This window comes from Python bivittatus, unplaced genomic scaffold (assembly GCF_059951505.1).
Source record: "Python bivittatus isolate LINGU-HERP-01145 unplaced genomic scaffold, Pbiv_v1 ctg000000_np1212, whole genome shotgun sequence".
NCBI classification, from domain to species: domain Eukaryota; kingdom Metazoa; phylum Chordata; class Lepidosauria; order Squamata; family Pythonidae; genus Python; species Python bivittatus.
Window position 1 is genome coordinate 2,047,989 of NW_028277028.1, and position 20,492 is coordinate 2,068,480.

General features: G+C 36.5%; 1 protein-coding gene across 10 annotated transcripts in view; it reads right to left on the bottom strand.

Annotated features, from left to right (window-relative positions):
• VSTM2A (V-set and transmembrane domain containing 2A) overlaps window positions 1-20,492 on the bottom strand; it is a 152,073-nt gene that overhangs the window by 6,205 nt on the left and 125,376 nt on the right. For 6 of the 10 annotated variants that reach the window (XM_088133412.1, XM_088133501.1, XM_088133452.1 and 3 more), the window contains one exon: window positions 4,208-5,470. The exons of 1 other annotated variant lie outside the window; for it this stretch is intronic. In XM_088133412.1, the coding sequence (XP_087989538.1) occupies window positions 5,382-5,470 (89 nt within the window). In that variant the 3' untranslated portion in view covers window positions 4,208-5,381. Of the gene's footprint in view, window positions 1-4,207; window positions 5,732-20,492 lie in introns of those variants that run through there. 3 more of the 10 variants (XM_088133207.1, XM_007432238.3, XM_088133253.1) reach the window with 2 other exon arrangements.

Here is a 20,492-nt window from a genome sequence, read left to right on the forward strand (position 1 = left end):
GTTAGAATCTCTGTGAGTGGAGTGGGAAGAGTATCTCTCCATGGAGCATAATATGAATCACAATTCTACTATTTCACTGGGCATAACCTGTAGCAACTTTGAACCCTTGCATCATTACAGACTTTGACATTCATAACATTACCTACCTCTGCCCAAAGAAGTCTGTGGATGAATTATTCACACCAGTGTACAGTCATGTAAAAAAGAAAGTACACCATCTTTGAGTTCTATGGTTTTATGTATCAGGACATAATAAAAAATCATCTGGTCCTTAGCAGTTCTCAAAAGTAGGTAAATACAACCTCAGATGAACAACAACACATGACATATTACACCATGTCATCATTTATTTTACAAAAAGAAAGCCAAAATGGAGAAGCCATGTGTGAAAAACTAAGTACACCCTTACTGCTTCCATAGGTATGAAGAGGCTAAGTAGCAGCCAGGTGCTGTTAATCAAATGCCCTTGATTAATTGATCATCAGCAAGTGTGACTACCTCTATAAAAGCCAAAGTTTTAGGAGTTTGCTGGTTTTAAGCATTGAAGTGTGTGTTAACACAATGCCAAAGAGTAAAGACATCAGCAATGATCTTGGAGAAGCAATTGTTGCTGCCCATCAATCTGGGAAGGGTTATAAGGCCATTTCCAAATAATTGAAAGTCCATCATTCTACAGTGAGGAAGATGATTCACAAGTGGAAAACATTCAGCACAGTTTCCAATCTTCCCAGGAGTGGACATCCCAGCAAATTCACCCCAAGGTCAGACTATGCAATGCTCAGAGAAATTGCAAAAAATCCAGGAGTTACATCTCAGACTCTACAGGCCTCAGTTATCATGTGAAATGTTAAAGTTCATGACTGTACAATTAGAAAAAGACTGAACAAGTATGGTTTGTCTGAAAGGGTTGCCAGGAGAAAGCCTCTGCTCTCTAAAAAGAACATGGCAGCATGGCTGAGGTTTGCAAAGTTGCATCTGAACAAATCACAAGACTTCTGGAACACTGTCGTTTGGACAGACGAGACCAAAGTGAGTGGAGATGTTTGGCCATAATGCACAGTGCCACGTTTGGCAAAAACCCAACACAGCATATCACCACAAACATCTCATACCACCTGTCAAGCATGTTGGTGGAGGGGTGGTGATTTGGGCTTGTTTTGCAGCCACAGGATCTGGGCGCCTTGCAGTCATTGAGTCAACCATGAACTCCTCTGTATACCAAAGTATTCTAGAGTCAAATATGAGGCCATCTGTCCAACAGCTAAAGCTTGGCTGACACTGGGTCATGCAACAGGACAATGATCCCAAGCACACCAGCAAATCTACAACAGAATGGCTGAAAAAGAAAAGAATCAAGGTGTTGCAATGGCCCAGACAAAGTCCAGGCCTCCACTTGATTGAAATGCTGTGGTGGGACCTCAAGAGAGCTGTGCATAAACAAATGCCCACAAACCTCAATGAACTGAAGCAATGAATTGTGGACCAAAATTCCTCCACAACAATGTGAGAGATTGATAACGTCATACAGAAAATGATTGCTTCAAGTTATTGCTGCTAAAGGTGGCTCTACAAGCTATTGAATCATAAGGTGTACCTAGTTTTTCACACATGGCTTCTCCATTTTGGCTTTCTTTTTGTAAAATAGATGATGAAATGGTGTAATAAGTCATGTGTTGTTGTTCATCTGAGGTTGTATTTATCTACTTTTGAGAACTGCTAAGGAACAGATGATTTTTATTATGTCCTGACACATGAAACCATAGAACTCAAAGGGGGTGTACTTTCTTTTTCACACGACTGTAAGTCTCTGGTGAAACTAAGTGTCCTCTGCATGCAAGCCCACACATACACAGAAAGAAATTTCACTAATCTATTTGAAATCCTTTTTATTTCCTTCAAAAGCTCTTTGAAGTTCCACCCTATGAGAAACATCCATATCTTCTAAAACAAATAAAATAGATAAAAATAAAAATCCCTTCTTCAGTGGTAGTGGTATTATTTAGTGTGATTTACCAGAGAGCATCTAAGCATTCACTCTTAATCACTAGAAGGATATTGCTTCAAATGACCAAGTGTAACATTTGCATTACTGCTCAATACCTGGACTCATTTTGGTTGTAGGCAAGAAATATTAAATAAGAAAGAACTGGGTATATTTTTCCCATGTAAGGATTTTTAGTCTTAAAAATTATTGATTGTTCAATTTCATCATTGTTCCCAGTACCGAACTTGGGTGGACCCATATCTATCACCTTTAAAAATAAAATGGACCCCCCAAAGTGAGTAGTACTTTCCAAATATTTGGTGGAATTCAGGCAAAAAGATATCAGTTGTAAACGATACCATTTTACAAAACTGAAGCAAAAGAATTTTGCACAATAATTGTGAGATTCAAAACCTGAAGACTGAGATATGACCCTTTTCAGACTCTGACTGGCCCACGAGCAAAATGCTCATTTTAGAATTCTCCATTTTCTTCTTGCTGCATCCTACATCAATGCCTTTTTTTAATCCAGTGTTTTGTTTGTTGAACTCTGCAGCCCAATAATCAGGAGCATGTAGAGAAATATGAAACACTGAAATATCAAACAGATTAATTTTGTTATCTTGAATATAAAGTATTGTTTCATTTTATCATTTAAAACAATGAGCTATGTTTTGGATGGGGCTCCCTCCATGTGTGGGCCCATAACAAATCTAAAAATAATTTAAAAAATGGGGGTGGAGGAGAACACCTAATCCATGTGAGCCATAACAGTTTATAACATCTTGTAGACAGCTGTGTATTGTGAAACTGAAACCTCCCCTTTGGAGGGGTGAAGAGGAGATAACTTTTTTTTTTTTAATCCCCACTGTCCTGGAGTGTTGTCACTGTCTGGCAATAAAGCTCTCTGATTTGAATCTTACGTGTGCTCTCTGAGGTACAGGGAATGATCCTTTTAAGATGGGGGAGGAGAGAAAAGGGAAAGATGCCCCTTTCTCCTAAACCCTCCAGCCTCATGACAACCCCAGTTCTTTTTATTTAAGCCTGCAGGAATGAGTGGGAGATGAAAGAAATTAGATGATGGTGTCAGCTGGCAGCAAGAAGTTTAAAAAGAAAATTAGCTAGTTACTCATGAGGCTGATACTTTGTTCCCAAGTCTATTTCACATTTCAGTGACTTGCTGAATGGAGTTCTTGTTCTTAATAACTTGGTTGCCAGACTCTTGCATTATAGATTTCTTTATTAAGTTTTATATGTACTATGAGTATATGTTTTTCTATTACTATTCACACTTAGTGCTTTGCTTTAATCTGGTTCTTAAGGAACAGCTTAAGGAACACACAAGGTTGAGAAAATGAAGAAATTAAAAAACTTTTCTCAAGCCCTAATTTTGGAAGATTAAGCCTCCTTGGCCTCTGGCCATCTCTCATGTGCTGTCATTTTGGTGCCACAAAATGTTTTAATGGGCATTCCAGCTCCTCTGCACATACACTCATGAAGAAGTTGCTGTTGGCAAATTACTTACATCCCACCTTTCTTCCAAAGGTCCCAAGGTGGTATAAACAGTTCTGTATGGAGAAAAAGGAATCACTATCAAATAATCCCCAGCAATACTCCTATGCCAAATATTTTTTGGGGTGAGTTAAAAACTAAAATAAATCTATATATGTGGATGGGATCAGAGATTCAGATTCAAAAAACGCTACTCAGTAGAGTGAGTTGCACTCTGTATTACAGCAAGAGAAGAACTGCTCATTATAAATCATTGTTATTTTCCCTTGAGGCTTATTTGTTGAGATTGTATGCCATTAACAAGAGCATGAGTTCATTTAATATACAGTTCTTAGCACATTCCTAGGCTGTTGGTGCTCATTTAGCTAGGAAATATGAAGGCCTGGACATTTTAAAAAATCTGATTTCACAGACAAATGTCATTCTCTTATAGGCTGCCTCATTATCACATCAAATACACAAGTCAATTAGAATATAATTCTGTTAATAGCCTCATAAAAGAGACAACTTCCTATCTTCTGAGTAAATTTAGTTGTCAGTATACCAAATTTTTTCATTAGTATCAAAACTGAAAGAAAGCCCACGCAACCAGAGATCAGGGTGTTTTTTCTGTCTCCCTTCTCCTTCCTTCCTTCCTTCCTTCCTTCCTTCCTTCCTTCCTTCCTTCCTTCCTTCCTTCCTTCCTTCCTTCCTTTCTATTCCCCCCCCCTTTTTCAGGGCTATATATAATTGATGAAAGATATCCCAGAAATAATTCCACCATGTCTGTGCAACTCAAATACTTCCTGCTGGAGACCATAACAAATTTAATGTGCATTTTTACAGAGTAAACAGAGGGTTGCATTGCTATCTGCAAGGGCTCAGGCCAGTGGAAAGTGATTGCATGAATTACAAAATCCCACATAGTACTGAATTACAACTTAAAATGAATGCTTTGGTGAAAGGAAACAGACATGTCAAGTTGGTGGCACCACACTGAGATACTATTCAAAACTGGCTTGTAAGATGTACCAAGGAACATCTAGTCTGACGTTGTATCACATGTAAGCAGTTTACAGAATGTAAGTTAAGTATGCATATACAGGAGTTGCAAAATTTAAAAAAACAAAAAAAAACACCAAATTAGAGAACACACACAAATGAAATATGTATTTATAGAAACCTTCAAGTACTCCACAGGGGTTGGCCAGGCTAGTAATTGCCACCATCAAATGGGAAAGAAAGCAATAAATAATCATGAGAGAAAAACAAAAACAAAAACAGATAAGAAAGCCCAACAGAGGCTCCAACACTTTCCTGCATATTTTCTGTCATTATAGACTTCTTGCATTTATTAGCCGTGCTGGATTTTTGTCACGTTTTGCCTTCTAGAAAAGAAGTTCTTCCAAAGGACAATGGTGTTTCCCTCTGCTGCCATCCTGGTAGTGTTGTTTGCATCTTGTAAGCTGGAGAGGTTATTTGCTGAGATGTGGTATGGGGAGGTTGAGTTCATTATCCTTCTGCTTAGTGTTATGACTTTCCAGGGATAAGAACCATGTCCAGTTTGATAATACAAAATATATATATATATATATATATAAATAAAAGCTGAAGAGTCAAGGGAATTCAGCACTTTTGTTTGTCTGAATCAAGGAAAAGAAAAGTAAAGAAAAAGAAAAAGGTACATTGCCACATTGAACAATATTCTGTTACATTGCTCCAGTTCCCCTCAAAAAGGAAAAAATAAAAAAGAGAGGGAAAGAAAAAGAAAAAAATGATAGATTCAAAAGAAAGGAAGAGACTTGGTGCTAGCCTCTTCTCTCTCTTTTTTAAAAAAAAGTTTAATGTTTTATTTTATTTTATTTTGTATGTGTTTCCTGAAGAAGGTGCTCCTTTGTGTAGAGAGTTAGAGTACATTGGGTGCAGGGTGGTGGTTGGAGGTTAGGGTCAACTTTGCTGTCCGCTCCGTAGATTTTACAGGCGATTTGCTCTTTGCTTTAAGAAGAGAAAGTGATATTGGAAAAAGTCAGCACTTTTTAGATCAAAGCAAAGCACCCTTCACAAAGCCACAAACAAGAAGCAGGACAGAAAGTCCATGGCTTGTAGCTATCCTCGCACCTGCGGAAGAAGTTATAAGATATTCGCTCATCTTGCAGATTTCCAATGCTCCTTTATAAGGCTGTTTAAACATATACATTCATATATTTAATTAGCTCGCCAGCTTGGCTCTTGCGCCCATGACTTTCTTGGCATGCACTGCAAATAACAACACATACAAAGGATTTCAGTCCCAGAGAGGTGCTTTGCTTTGTATTTTTATATCTTTCTATTTTCCCCTAGCAATATAAGCCAATCATCATATGGAAGAGGAGCACTCTGGACACATTCCACCTCAAACCATTTTTTATCCCCAAATCTCAAAAATAACTTTGCAAAAATCAACTTGGTTGATAGCAGAGGAGTCCCTGACAAAGCAACCTCTTCATGACTAGAAAGGAATGATACAATACAGGCCTTGAGACTGGTTTGTGACTCATCTCCTTGTACAGAGAACAACAGTGATGAATGATGGCCTGCAGGGAACTTTATACTCAAAGCAGGCTGCAAACACAGGGGATAATTCAAACCCTCATGAGTCAACCTTTATGGGCAGCGGGCTGTCTTTGGTTTGGCGGGAGACAGTTCTGCGATTCAAAATTAAAATGTCTACTTTTAAAAAAGAGTAGTTTGTTGGGGTTTTTTAAAACAGTATGTTTAAAGGTACCTCTGTTGTATGTATGTATTCATAAGCCTATTACAGGTTAGGTGACACCCCATCCTGTTCTGGAGGGGGTCCTTGTTTAAGCTTGGAAATTCTGGGGAAAACAGTCCATGCCCTGACATCATAAACTAAGAAGATTCTGGATAATAAGATCAGGAAAAGGCATCCAGAGAGGATAATCTTGGGCAAAATGGATTGGCCTGTTGTTAGGTAAATTTGTAAAACAAACTAAGCCATACATCAGAGATGATGAAATTCCTACAGAATTTGTGGAACACCAGGGATTCAATGAACTTTCTGGGTTCATTGCCAGCCTTAGACTACAAAAATATGTGTGTGTAATGTTGTGTATGAGTGTATGAAGTTATGGCAGACTGGTGGGGTCTGATCAGCCACAGATCAAACAAGTATGTAATCAGACTTAATAAAATCAATGAGAATACATTTCTAACTCATATAGGATTGGGCTCCTTCCCTTTCTGATATAATGCCTGAGACCTAGTTGTTGCAAAAATATTAATTCCAAACTCTGAAAGCACTGATCTGTATTATTCAGTCATACACATTAACAGAAGATTTTTGTGTTTTAAGGTATAACATGTTATGAAAGGTAAATTACAGAGAATAATATACCTGAAGTGTATGGAGTGATTTTTTTTTGCTCTGATGATTACTAAGAAAGTGTGTATGTATCTTCATAGATATTAATTACATGAACAATCTGTAGATGGAGAGAAAAAGTAACAATATGTCCCCTGTCTTGTCCTTAATACTTTGCATTCTCCTAGCTCTGTACCCCATCTCCGTACTCTGAAATAGAATCTGCCAAGAGTGCCCACTCAAGTTCAGCTGAACTGAAAATATGAAGATGTTTCAAGCACTCAGAAGCACTGCATGATCTGGAAAATCAAGCGTAAGTGCAAGAGTTCAGCTGCTCATGCAGAATAAGTAGTGTGATCCCACATCCTTCTGCATTTATGGATCACACTTTCTTATAATTAGCTGTAAAAACCTCCGGTGCTCATTGATTTATTATATATTCCATAATAAATGTTCCCATGCTTGGATTCCATTGGCTGTGGTGTAAACCAAGTGGTTTAAAGCACTTAAAGCATATTTCTGAAAGAAAAAAACTTTTCCCTTGGATAACTACTGTTGCAAAGCTGAGAACAATTTATGTGACTAAACTCCAACTGGGATCACGCAGTCTTGTGAAGCCAGTTTGGAGCTAATATATAAACATTCTTTTTAAGTTGTAGCAGACTTCTTGGTTTCATTTCATTTCATTTCATTTCATTTCATTTCATTAAAACACAAATTAAAGTTGTGTTTATATAAAAAATTGAAAGAAAAACAATTTAATAAATTTCTTCCTGAAATTTCCAAGGTTATTTCTAACTAAGTATATATGTTAATTGACTGTACTTATTATTTATTAGAATTCTTGATTTTCATGAAAAAAAATCTACTGATAAAATATGATTTGCAAAAGTACTATGCCATACATGATTATAGCCCTTTATGAATTTCAGTCATATTAAACTACCTATTTCGCTATCTATCTGTAGTTCTGTTCGTGTCTTTATATTGTTATCAGCAGAATCCATTTTGTCTGAACATCATAGATATGACTAAATACATGACTGCAACTGCCCCATATATTCTGATCCTGTTACTTAAAATAGCAGCATGTCATCACAATATTTCCCATCTCCTAGATGCAAAACAAATAAAGAATTGGAGGGGAATGCTAAGTATAATGAAAACCCATTGTGGATCTCCTATAAAGAAGCAGGACACGAGAAGAAACAGTGATTGGCTACAGCTACACATTAAGTACATCACTTGGCTTTCAAAAATGTATTTCAGAATACAGCAGGTTCAATCAGAATATCTGCATGCTATAGATAGATTTTTATAAATTATATGTGGGGTTTTATATATTGGAACAAATTTGTGATTTCCACAAGGGAGAGGTTAGTGGATGTATACACACACACATCCACACTTAGTTAAGAAAATGGGAAAAATTTCAAAGATAGATTGTTTAGATCTGTTTCCAAAGCTGCAGTTGAAATTTGATATGAATATTACTTGAAATGCTACCATGTATTTAAACTGATTCTACAAAGAATCCTTCATTATAATGATGCTATGTTCATCTTTAACTGAACCCTGTGGTTTTAGTCTATTCCATTAGTCTATGGAATGGTGTAATGGTTTTTAAGAAAATTCAGTGGAAATGTTGGAGTCCTAATTAATTACAGGAGGGAACTGAGAGAGGGGAGAAGGAGGGGGGTTTCTCCAGCTAACGGTCAGGATAAGAATTTTCTTATTTATGTGGTTGATGAGAGACACAGATTGAAGCCCACCCCTTTTCTCAACTCCCTGTTCCATGTGAGCAAGTAAAGAGCTGAAGGTGTTCTAGCTCTGTGCAGGGGGATGAATATTAAATATTAATATTAAAGGATTCTACATCACCATATAATTTGTTTGCCTTTGGCTTACCATGTTCTATAAGCTGTGTTTATTATAGCAGGGTTTTTTATTTTACATGATATGTAAACCCATTCAGTTGCAGGTTGAGTACATTATGCAGGAAACAACAGCTTAACACAATATGCAACCTAGTCATTTTAACCCCTTAGGAAGCAGCTGCCAGTCTTTCTTGCCTCATTTGCTCTCATGTTTTGATTTAATTGCAGAGTTCTGCATGGCTTAGTTTAAGGCATACGCAACAAGATAATGATCCCAAATGACTATAGCCATATATTCTCTTCAGCACTTGATTCTGTGGAAGGACTAAATGTGTTCAGGAAGCTGAATCTGAGTAGGTCTCTTTCCTGCAGATATCTGTATAAAACATACAAACATTAATGGGTATGGTCTTGGGGAGTGTGACGTCATGGGGAGTTAATGATGGAGTCCCTGTCCTCTTTTTCCATGCTACTATGAATAGTAGCATGGAAAAAATAGCATGAATATCAATGTATATATGTACACAGCTACGATCTATGTACAAGACAAAGATACATTCATTGAAAGTTCTTTTTCGTTGAGTGTTAAAATGCAGTTTCGATTATTTTTCGAAAGTCACTAAAACACATTGCATTACTTGTATGCTATTCCACTCATGGCTGGTCTTCCTTCATCTTGCCTCTCATAATATTGGCTTCTTTTTCTTACACTGTTCTTGAATTATTTTGGTTGAAAATTCAACCTTCTAGATTTTCCAAGGACTTCATAATACTATGCCTGGCCTCATTAAAAGCCATTTGGATGGCTTGCTACAGTAAATGGGTCTCAGCAGCAGCATTGCCAAAGGAAACAGAGAATGTAAGAGAAAGATGGACATATTTGCCCTAAGAGATCCCTGAAGCCAGTGTCATGTTAATCCACGTAGAGATCAGTTGTTTTGGAAAGGGACTGTATAGTATAGCTGTGCTGAGGATGCAAAAGTGATCTTTGCATTCATTCCATGTCTGAGAGATCAATATTGTCCCATTTTATGAGGAGCAGAGATAATTAAAATACAGGGTTTTATATAATCTCCATGTTACTTGCAGAAATGTGAGAGTTTCTTTTAATAGCTTAATTATATCCACTCTTCTCTCACATTCCTGACTGCTTCCCTTTCTAATTGCAGGAGGGAAATGCCCTTACCAGCATGAGGTCTTAAAGAGCCTGATTAGTTGCCAGTAATACTTAGCATTCATGTTGTTTCATGGCTTAGGCACTCTTTTCTCCAGTGCTATTTTCAGTGAAGTCTTCAGCTTCACTTTTTCCACACTGCTGATGAATTCACAGTAATAGCTCATATTATTTTCTTTAAAGTCCAATCATGAAGTATTAAAAGATCTTGTGAAGCATCACAGCAAAAGAGTTGAAGGCCAGTGTAAAAAAAAAAAAAAAATGAAGTCAAGATCTTTAAAGAAGGCTAAGAAGAGGGGCAATAAAAGAAATATCAAGGATATATTTTTAAAGTGTTATTTTAAAGAAATAGAAAATGAGATACATTTTCAACCTTAACTGTGTCCGCTTTTGTGCATATAGTACATATAGTCATATATAGTTCATTCCCAGAGGTTACTTGCAGCTACTCCCTTGTGAACCCTCATTCACACTTGGAAGATGTTTACTTTCTAAAATAAGATGCTGGAATTCAAGTGTTCCTTAGAAGTAATGTACATCCCAGACTTCTGTACCTTTTAGCCCATATATGTGAAAAAGTCGTAATACAACTTATTCTTCCCCCCCTCCTCCTCCTCCCCCACTTCCTTCATATTTGTAGGATTCCTGTAACTGAAAATAAGTATCAAAGGCAAACCCTTGAAGGTAGCCCAGAATCAGGTTAGAATGAAACAATTTAAACTAACAGTTATCCCTTTATATATATATATATATATATACATATCTATTCAAAAGTAGATAACATTCATTTCAATGGGGATTACTCTCAGCCTTAAAGATCTTTAACTGATGAAGCACTATAATTTCAGCTGGATAACTCCACTCTACTTAGAATTTATTCTACGGTCATGCCAAAACTCTTGAGTTTGCCTCTAATGGAAGCATCACCACTATACATTTAATATAGCTCAAACTTGCACTTATATAGCTGAAATAAAAACTAAGACTGATCTGGACCCAAAATTGCTCTAACTGATATTAGCAACTGCCAACTATTCTCCAGCCCAGCCCCCAGCCCCATATGCCCTAACAAAATATCAGGCCCAGCCCAAGAACAATGATGAAATTCCAGTCCAGTCCAGTCCCTTTATTTGCTTACACCTTACAGACAGAATCTTGCCAAACTAAATCTATACTACTGCAACTAGTGGATATACCCTGTGAGATTCTAGGGAGTGGCTATCCTGAATCTCCTTCTGTTCTCACGCTCCCCCTGTGGACTATGCTGCCTCTTGCCTCCCTCCTGGAATGCACTCCCTCCTTCCTGATAGCTTTGATCTCCCACATCACTCTCCTCCTCGTAGATACATTCCATCACACAAAATCATAATAAGGCCTACTCAGCTTTGTTTTCCTGTTCCATGTTTTGAAGTCAAATAATCAAATGGAGAATAATAGAAGTTACTAAAGGAAAAATGAATTAATTTTTTGAACAAAATGTGGAATATTTTTATCTGAACAGAACCATCAACTTATAAAAAATCTCATCTTAAATTTAAATTTATCTTGAAAAATGAATATCTGGGACTAGCTGTACAACTAATATCTTCAGTTAAAAAATATTAGTGTTCTGAAAATAAAAGTTTGTCATATATATTTTTATCATAAATTATTTGGTTATTATTAATAAAAAATACTATGTACATATTTGGAAAATTGTACTTTTATCAAGCAAATCCTGAGCAACAAAATTAAATTTATATTTTAAATGTGTTGTAACTAACAGGTTGACATCTGACATTCTACTCATTCATAATGAGTAGCTGCCAATCTACTTATTAGACAGGTGCAGACATAGAATAAATGTTTCACACAAGAGAGAGATACTGTTGGTCACATAGACACAGAGAAATATTGCTGTTCTTCTCTCAGAGAAAGAAAATTAGAAGGCAGAACTGGAGGAGGTATCAGAGGAAGAAACTCAGGACCAAGGCTAAGAAAAGGACTGGGGTTCTATGCATTTCCCCAGCAAACTCAGAATTAACTTATTGGAATCCCAAAGAAGTGGGAAGTCCAAGAATAAGAGAGATAGAAGGAATATCTGTTTGGTGGTGGCAGTAGCAGGAACTACAAACATAGGAACCCTAAGCAGGAGTGGGGGTAGGACAGAGTATGGAGAGAGCTTCTGTGAGAGGAGGTAAGATCCTCCAGTCTTCTACCCTCTAGGATCAGTCATTCTGCTACAATGTGTGATCATTTTTTCTCCCTTCAAAGATGAGTATTTGAAAATCTGCTTAAAAGTTTTCACAATTTCATAGTCATTGTGATCATGGCAAGTTACTATTGCATGTCATATACTAAATAATATGAAATATAAATATTATTAGTTATCTTCCAAGGAAGCCTTGAATTTTGGAAGTTTATAAAAGTGTGTGTGTGTGTGTGTGTGTGTGTGAGATTTAGTGGAAGTACAGTAATGATGGAGAAGCTTCCCCAAATCAATCTTCTGAGCATCAGATACTGAGCACATTCTTAGAATGAGCGCCATTGGCAGTCATGAAACCATACTGTGTACAACACAGAATAATAGAATTGGAAGGAACTATTTAGTCCTGCTTAGTCCATGTTAAAATATTCTAGACACATGGTTGTATGTTGATGAAGATTCTCAGTCATCCAGGTGGGATTAAGAATGATGAAGAAGCTGCTTGGACCAGCAGCAGAACGTATCAAACCAAAAGAAAAGAAGTCCAGTTGCCATGACTCAACCTCCAGACAGACACATGGTTGTTTAAATTTCATTAGAACACACCCAGTGAGAAGAATCCAGAAGCTATCTGGGCAATTTATTCCACTCCTGAACTGTTCTTATTGTTAGGAACAATCTGCCTTCCTGTAACTGCAGGCCATTATTCTATATTATTATTATTTTATTATTAAAGCAATTTATATAGCAGCCCATCTCACCACAGGTGACTCTGGGCAGCATACAACAAAGCTAAAAATCAACAAGTACATTAAAAATATAAAAAGCAAAATAAAATAGAGAATAAAGGATGTTAAAAATAAGGGAGCCACCTCACTAATTCCCCTGTCCCCTGGGGTCCCCAGGCCTGCTGGCATAATAAAGTCTTAAGGGACCTCTGGAAGTTTAACAATGATGAGGCCAACCTCACATCAGGAGAGAGAAGATTCCATAGCACAGGGGCCACAGCAGAAAAGGCCTGCTGCCTGGGGCCTGCCAAATGTAGCTCCCTAGGCAACAGAACCTGTAACATGCCCTCTCTGCTGGATCTGGTAGGACAGGCAGATGAAATCGGGGAGAGGCGGCCCCTCAGATAGCCCGGGCCCATGCCATGAAGGGCTTTAAAGGTCAACACCTACACCTTGAATTAGACCTGGAAAGAAAATGGTAACCAATGCAGCTCGCAAAGCAGAGGTATAATGTGTGTCCATAACTGCTTGTGCCACTGCATTTTGCACCAGCTGAAGTTTCCAGATATTCTTCAAGGGCAGCCCCATATCCTGCCCTCTGTAACAATAACAAATAGGTTTGGGCCTTCTGTGTGGCATCCCTCCAAATATTTATCATATTTTCCCAGTCTTCTTCTCCTCTAAACATATGCAGCTTCTTTGATATCTCTTCACAGAGATATCCTTATTGCCCTTCTCTGGACCTTTTCCAGTTTCTCTGAATCTTTCTTAAAGGATGCCCAGAACAGGACACAGTGTGAGCCAGTGTTTCTCAACCTTGGCAACTTTAAGTCCACATATCTTCAAGTGGCCAAGGTTGAAAAACCTTGCCCTAACCAATACAGAGCTGCTTTGGCAGTTCAAAATTATTTATTATTTTACTTCCATGTTTACCTAAACATAATTTCATTTGAAATAAATTAAAAGGAAAATAAGTTCCAAATGACCTATTGAAGAGTCAAAACTTTAGGTGTCTACTTGTGCTATCTCTGGTGTACAGTATGTCCACAATATGTCCAGAGATCATAGAGTCATCAAATGTCTACATTGGAAGAGACTTTATAGGTCATCTAATCCAGCAAGAGTCTGACCCCCCCTTCAACATTTAAAAACCAGCCAATCCCCACTTAAAAACCTCCATTGAGCCCACTACTATTCTAGGCAGATTGTTATTCTGCAATAAAAAGAGTTGAGATTAATCTGACGTGATTTATTCTTGACAAACCCACATTGGCACCTGTTAATGGTATATTTTATTCTAGGTGTTCATGGAAGTACTGCATGAAATCGATTCAAGTAACATCCACTGAAGACAGTTAACTGTGCTTTCCTGGATCATCCTACTTCTTGGAGACTGGAACCATGTTTGCTGTTCTCTGTTCTTCTAGCACCTCACCACTTTCCCAAGGGCTTTCAAAAATTACAGTCAGCAGTAATTTCTGCTGGCTTCTTTAACGCTTTGGAATGTAATTTATTTAAGGTTAAATTAAATTTATTTAAATTTGTTTATTTAATAAATTTAAATTTACTTAAGGTTCTGGCTCTGTCTTTATCAGTTTTGAGCTATAGTCCCCCTTCTTTTTCTTCAGCTATCTTTTCTCCCTCCTCTGAGAGCAGAAAAACATGTTATTTTGGATATGCCCCCAGATCCCTCTTTTTTTTTTTTTTTGCATCTTCACCAATCTTGTCTCATTCTAAACATCAGCCTTCACCCCTACAGGCCCAAGCTAACAATCTCTACTCCCTTGTTGTTATCAATCATTGTTTCCATTTCCTACATATCTGCTAATTGCTTCTTGTCAATGAGCTTGGTATTTATTTGTATAGGCCTCCTAAAGTTTTTTTTCCTATTTTTCCTTCTTGTGAGGATAATTTATGTTTATGTTGTTAGAATATTGTTTTTCCCATGCCTTCTCTCAGGTTTTTCTCCCCTAGTTATCTAAGTTCAATACAAAGTGTTGGTTTTCCCCCAAGATGCCTGATACTATCAGTCCATTAATCAATTTTTCTTTATTGGTCAGCATTACAGCCAGGACAGCTGACCCCTATTTCTTCTTCTGACAAATGGAATTGTCAGCAAGAGAAATCAAAGAAATGTTATGGATTTTGTGACCTTAGTAAAGCGTTTCTCATAATATCCTTGCAGATGACAAATATGAGCTAGATGGTATGTAGCATTTCATTCCTTCTATTAAAAAAATGGGTGTTTTGCAACTAGCCTAGAGAAATCTTATTGTAAACAGGTATTCCCCCTTTAAAGCCCCAGTGGGGAAAAATCCTTGCTCTGTCAATGTGTGTAATATTTGCTGCCTACTTTGCATCACTGCCGTAGTCATAATGCATCTTATAATTCCCTAAAAATATCTTGTGGCTACTGGTCATCAGAAGATTCCCACCCATGAGCTAGAATGCAGTAAAGGTCACACTGATTAGTGTAAGTTAAGAGCTTGAAGATTGAAAGTTCCAGGTGACCATGGTGCTGGTGTTCAGTATTTAAGGATCCATCTGTTACTGTACAAAGAATGTAAGAGGAATGTCAGGTAAAATACATGAATTAGTAAATGAAATGAAAGAAAGAAAATTAGACATGTTGTAAACTAAGAGAAAGAGGAAGGATAAAATAGATCAGACGTCTAAGTAGTCTTGTGGAGTGTAAGTTGATGAATGCATCCATGGATGTAAATTAAATGGTTAATACGTATGGTTTTAACTATATATATTTGTCTGTGATTTCACTGCCCAGAGTTCTAGTTGATTGGGATGTCTTATAAATATTACAAATAAATAAGTAAAATGTACATCATAAATATAAATTGGTGTCATCTAGATTGTTGAAGATGCATATAAAAGTAGGAATAGTAAAAAATACCCCTCACTGTTTCTCCAGTAATAAGGATACTGCTGGTGACACGGAGTTTTTATTTACCTATCATAGCTAATAAAACCTTTCAAGACACTTCATCTTTATTTTATATATATTAAAGATGTGTGTGTAGATTTCAAAAATCATCTCTGTTTCTTTCATTATGACTGATATGTGTATGCAAGACTTCTCCATCTGTGTTTCCTTGAATTCAAGAAATTCAATGCCTCATTGTTTTTATTAATTGTATTAATTTTCATATGAATATTTAATCATAATAATATTAAATAATAATATTTAAAATAGCTCTATTAAAGTGGTAAGGGGACGCGGTGACGCAGCGGCTTAATGATGCTGAAAGTTGCCGGCCAGAAATGGTCGACGCTTCAGCGGTTCGAGTCCAGCCTTCGCGTTAGCAGGGTGAGCTCCTGTTTCCTCCCCAGTTCCTGTCAACTCAACAGTTCGAAAACTCATGTGAGTAGATAAATGGGTACTCTCACTCCGGTGGGAGGAAAAATGCTGGCGGCGCCTTGCAAAAAGGAGTCGGGAGCAGTTGCTGGTAAGTGTGAAAAACCGTGCGTGCCCGAAAAGGGCGCGAAGCAACGGAAAGCTATTGTAGGTTATAAACTATGATTGATAGTTTAATTATATTATGAGCCTAGGTCAATATGGCTTATTCAACAAACCATGTTTAAGCAATCATGGCTTATTATATATGAACCTGTTGACTATTTAAATCTGGGGCTACAAATTTACCTGCCTTTCAAATTTAATGTATACATTTTTGTGATGCATTATTCTTCAAAAACAAGGATATTTTATTAAGACTGAGTTAAATTTTCTAAATAAAAGCATATACAACTGTGAGCACCAGCTGGGCTCTGGTCTAGGAAGGAGGCTCTGGCAAACCACTTCCGAAACACTTGCCTTGAAAACTGCAAGGACTCGTCCAAGCAGTCACTGCAGAGTCGGTAACGACTGAGCGCAGATTAAAAAAAAAAAAATTAAGTGGTATGTCACAAGGCACTCCAAGAGGCTAGGAAGAATAAATTAAACATGTACAGTATTCTAAATTATGAATTGATATTCTCTAGAAAAATCAGAAGTATAACGGGCAAGGCTGGCACACAGAGCTCGCAGCTCTCATGTCTCTTATACATTAGAATCCATGCACAACTAATTTATAATGTCACTCAGCCATCTCTGTGGCAATATAAAACCTGTGACATACAATGGTTACTCTGATACCCCAGTCAGGCATAACATGTGAACAGAAGTCTTTTCATTGTAATAACAAAATGGTTCTACTTAGTCCTCAGTTACCTTATCCTTCTGCCCACTGTGATATAATTCATCATTTGGTCCTCTTTTCAACCCCCATGGGCTTTATGCTTCTTCATTGTTTATTTTTCCTTTCTGTTTAAACTTTGTTACAGTACTTCTAGAAAAGAAAGCTTTTCCTCTGGGTCCTGGAAAATATTTACCTTGCCCATTGGTAATCACTTGCAGTTACAGTACATGACTCTCACCAAACTCTGTCTTCCCATCCCACCCCCTCTCCCATTGTCTATCTCAAGGCTGCATTCCATGCTCTTCAAGGAAAAAGACTGCCTCTTAATATGCAAATCATTAAGGAACAAATAATTCAAAACACCCAAGAATGAGGCTTCAATAATAATTTAAAGTCTTAACCTTTACACCCCTTCATATTTGATGTTATGTATACTGTATTTGTGCATGTGTTTGTGTGAGTAGATGATAGATAGATATAGATAGATAGGTAGGTAGATGATAGTCTTTAAATGGTTTATTAGCTCTGATAGAGAAATGGAATCTCAATACCACCAATAGTATCCTTACTGCTTGAGAAAGGGTGGGGATATCTGTTGCCTTCCAAACAATTTCTTATTTTGATCCACGCTATATAACTAAACAAAGTAAAATTTGTATATTAGATTCACACATCATACTAAATTATGCTGTGGTTTATTTTTAGCTCAGTATGAACGTAGCTATTGTAGGTTATAAACTATGATTGATAGTTTAATTATATTATGAACCTAGGTCAATATGGCTTATTCAACAAACCATGTTTAAGCAATCATGGCTTATTATATATGACCCTGTTGACTATTTAAATCTGGGGCTACAAATTTACCTGCCTTTCAAATTTAATGTATGCATTTTTGTGATACATTATTCTTCAAAAACAAGCATATTTTATTAAGACTGAGTTAAATTTTCTAAATAAAAGCATATACAACTGGAAAGTTCTGGAGATGTTACTGTAAAATTAATGACATTTAATGGAAGTTGTACCAGTGTAAACCAAACTATTATAGCAAGTAAAGAAAAATAAAGTTGGAAGGAAGAATTAATCTAAAAACTATGTGAATGTTTCTGCAAAGGAGAGATCCTCTTATTACTAATTATGTTGTTAATACACATTTCACAGTGATCCCTGAGGTTTTACACTGCAAAATGACAGGTGTGGATCTTTTTAAATTTAATTTTAACCATGTTAACTTCAGAAATTTGTTTCTAGAATTTCTAGAATGCTATTAGTGGGGAGGTTTAATGCAACCACGTTACCCTTTTGATCTAATACGCCTCTGCTAAATGGCAGAGGCAATTACTGGCAGCCAGGTGTTGTGCCAGAGCCAATGGACTTGCCTAGACAACAATAGGCCAAGAGATCGCCCGTTTGTACTCCGGAGGGCTGTTCCTTGAGAGAAGTCTGGCAGGATCAGAAGGGATTTTGTCAACTATTCTTTTTTTCTTTAAAGTACTCAATAGAGAGTAAAATATAGAAAAATCAAGGAAAAAAGAAGATGATAGCAAAAAAGAAAAGAGAAAATACAGAAGAGAAAAAGTAACTTCCAACTTTCTTTGGTGGAGGTAAAGATATAAAATACATTCACCTCTTACTCTAATATTTAAAAAGCTACAAAATAAATCTATATCAGCAAAAAATATTAAAAAAGGATTTTGTCAGCTACTCTTGAGCACCAGGAGCCATGGAAGAAGGCAGCAAGCTCAAAGTCTCAGACGGAGCCTATTTTGCCCAATCTACTTTCTTAAACACATTTTGGAGAAAAAGAATTTACAGCAAAAAGAGACCTTCATGCAACAGAGCAACTAATACCAATCAGATGAGTGGACCTTCAATCCATGCAAAGACTTAAAGTAAAAAGTCAGAGAAAATAAAGGGATTTAAAAGCAAAAGGTTTGCCTGGAGTTTGGACCAAGAACAAAAACAGGATTGGGTAACAGTCAGATCTGGATTCTTATTAATTTGGCAATTGAGAACATTTAAAATAATTAAATAAATAAAACATATCTCCATGGGAAAAAGAATTTAGAATTCAGAAGAGAATGATTGACTGACTTCATTAAACAAAGAGATCACCTAGGCAAAGTTACAGAAAGTTATGAAAGATCCCAAGAACATAGAGATATGGCACATACCAAGACCTATTAATACAGGAAGATGGAGAATTTAAGATGAAGTCAAGAGAACAATTGATTGCAGAATGACATAGATTTCATTGTTTTCATGTGCTCAGTTAAGAGAAAGGTTTAATATGGATAAAAAGACAACTGGAATTGAAAAACACAAAACGGAATTTGAAATGGGATTATGTACAAATGATGAACATGTAAATAAATGTATAAACTTTTGTTAAGATTTGAAACAGAAGATGAACAGGTGAAAGATTGCATGACAAAGTGTGTTCTTAATTTTGGATATAATATACAGATGGACACTTGGGAGAGAATGTGGGTAACTGGTGTCAAATTTTCACTGTGTCATAATTTAAGAGAAAACTTTTATAAAATATCATTGCTATATGACACCAGAGAAATTATAAAAAATGTACAAAGATATTTCAAACCACTATTGGAAATGTGAAAAAAATGAGGGGGAATTTTACCATGCATGGTGGTCTTGTAAGAATTTTTTAATACAAATTCACACGATGATACAAAGGATTTTAAAGATAAATATTGTGAAGAAACCAGAACTTTTTTTATTGGGGCTTACGGACAATGAACTAGAAAAGACTCGTGGTAAGGCTGATTTTGTATAAGGTAACTGCAGCAAGACTATTGTATGCCCAACAATGGAAGAATAATTAATTTCTCGCAGTGGAGGAATGGATTGTGAAAACATCAGAACTCTCTGAGATGGCAAAACTGACCTGTTTGGTCAGAGAAAAAACAACAAAAGCTTTTCTGAAAGACTGAAAACCTTATATGAACTGTTTGCTGAAAGAAGAAAAAAATGATACGATGATTTATGGTTTGAGGATTGAAAAGATATGGACTAAGTGAGGGGTTGAAAGGATTTGTACATTTAAGAGGAAGGGAGGATTATAAGATTGTAATTATCTGTTGAAGAAAAGGTCAGTAGTAATTATATTTCATAACTTTAGTTTCTTCCCTTTTTTTCTTTTCTGGCACCTGTTTCTTCCTTTTTTTCCTTTTTTTTTTTCCTATCTCTTTCTTTAGATTTTTTACTGTATGTAAAATTCTCAATAAATATAAATAAATAATAAATAAAAAGGAATTCTGGAATAGTAGACTAGACAGGAAATTTTGGAAAATCCTGAAACATTGCCTAATCACAGCTATATGTTGCTGAGAAAGGTACAAGGACATGTCCATGAAGTTACAAGGAGCCAAACTTGACCCAAAGGTGACTTTATCTGGTTAAATTATATCTATTCTATTGGATGTACTCTAGTGGTAATTCTATGAACTTATTTTGTATTTTACTTATCTTTGTT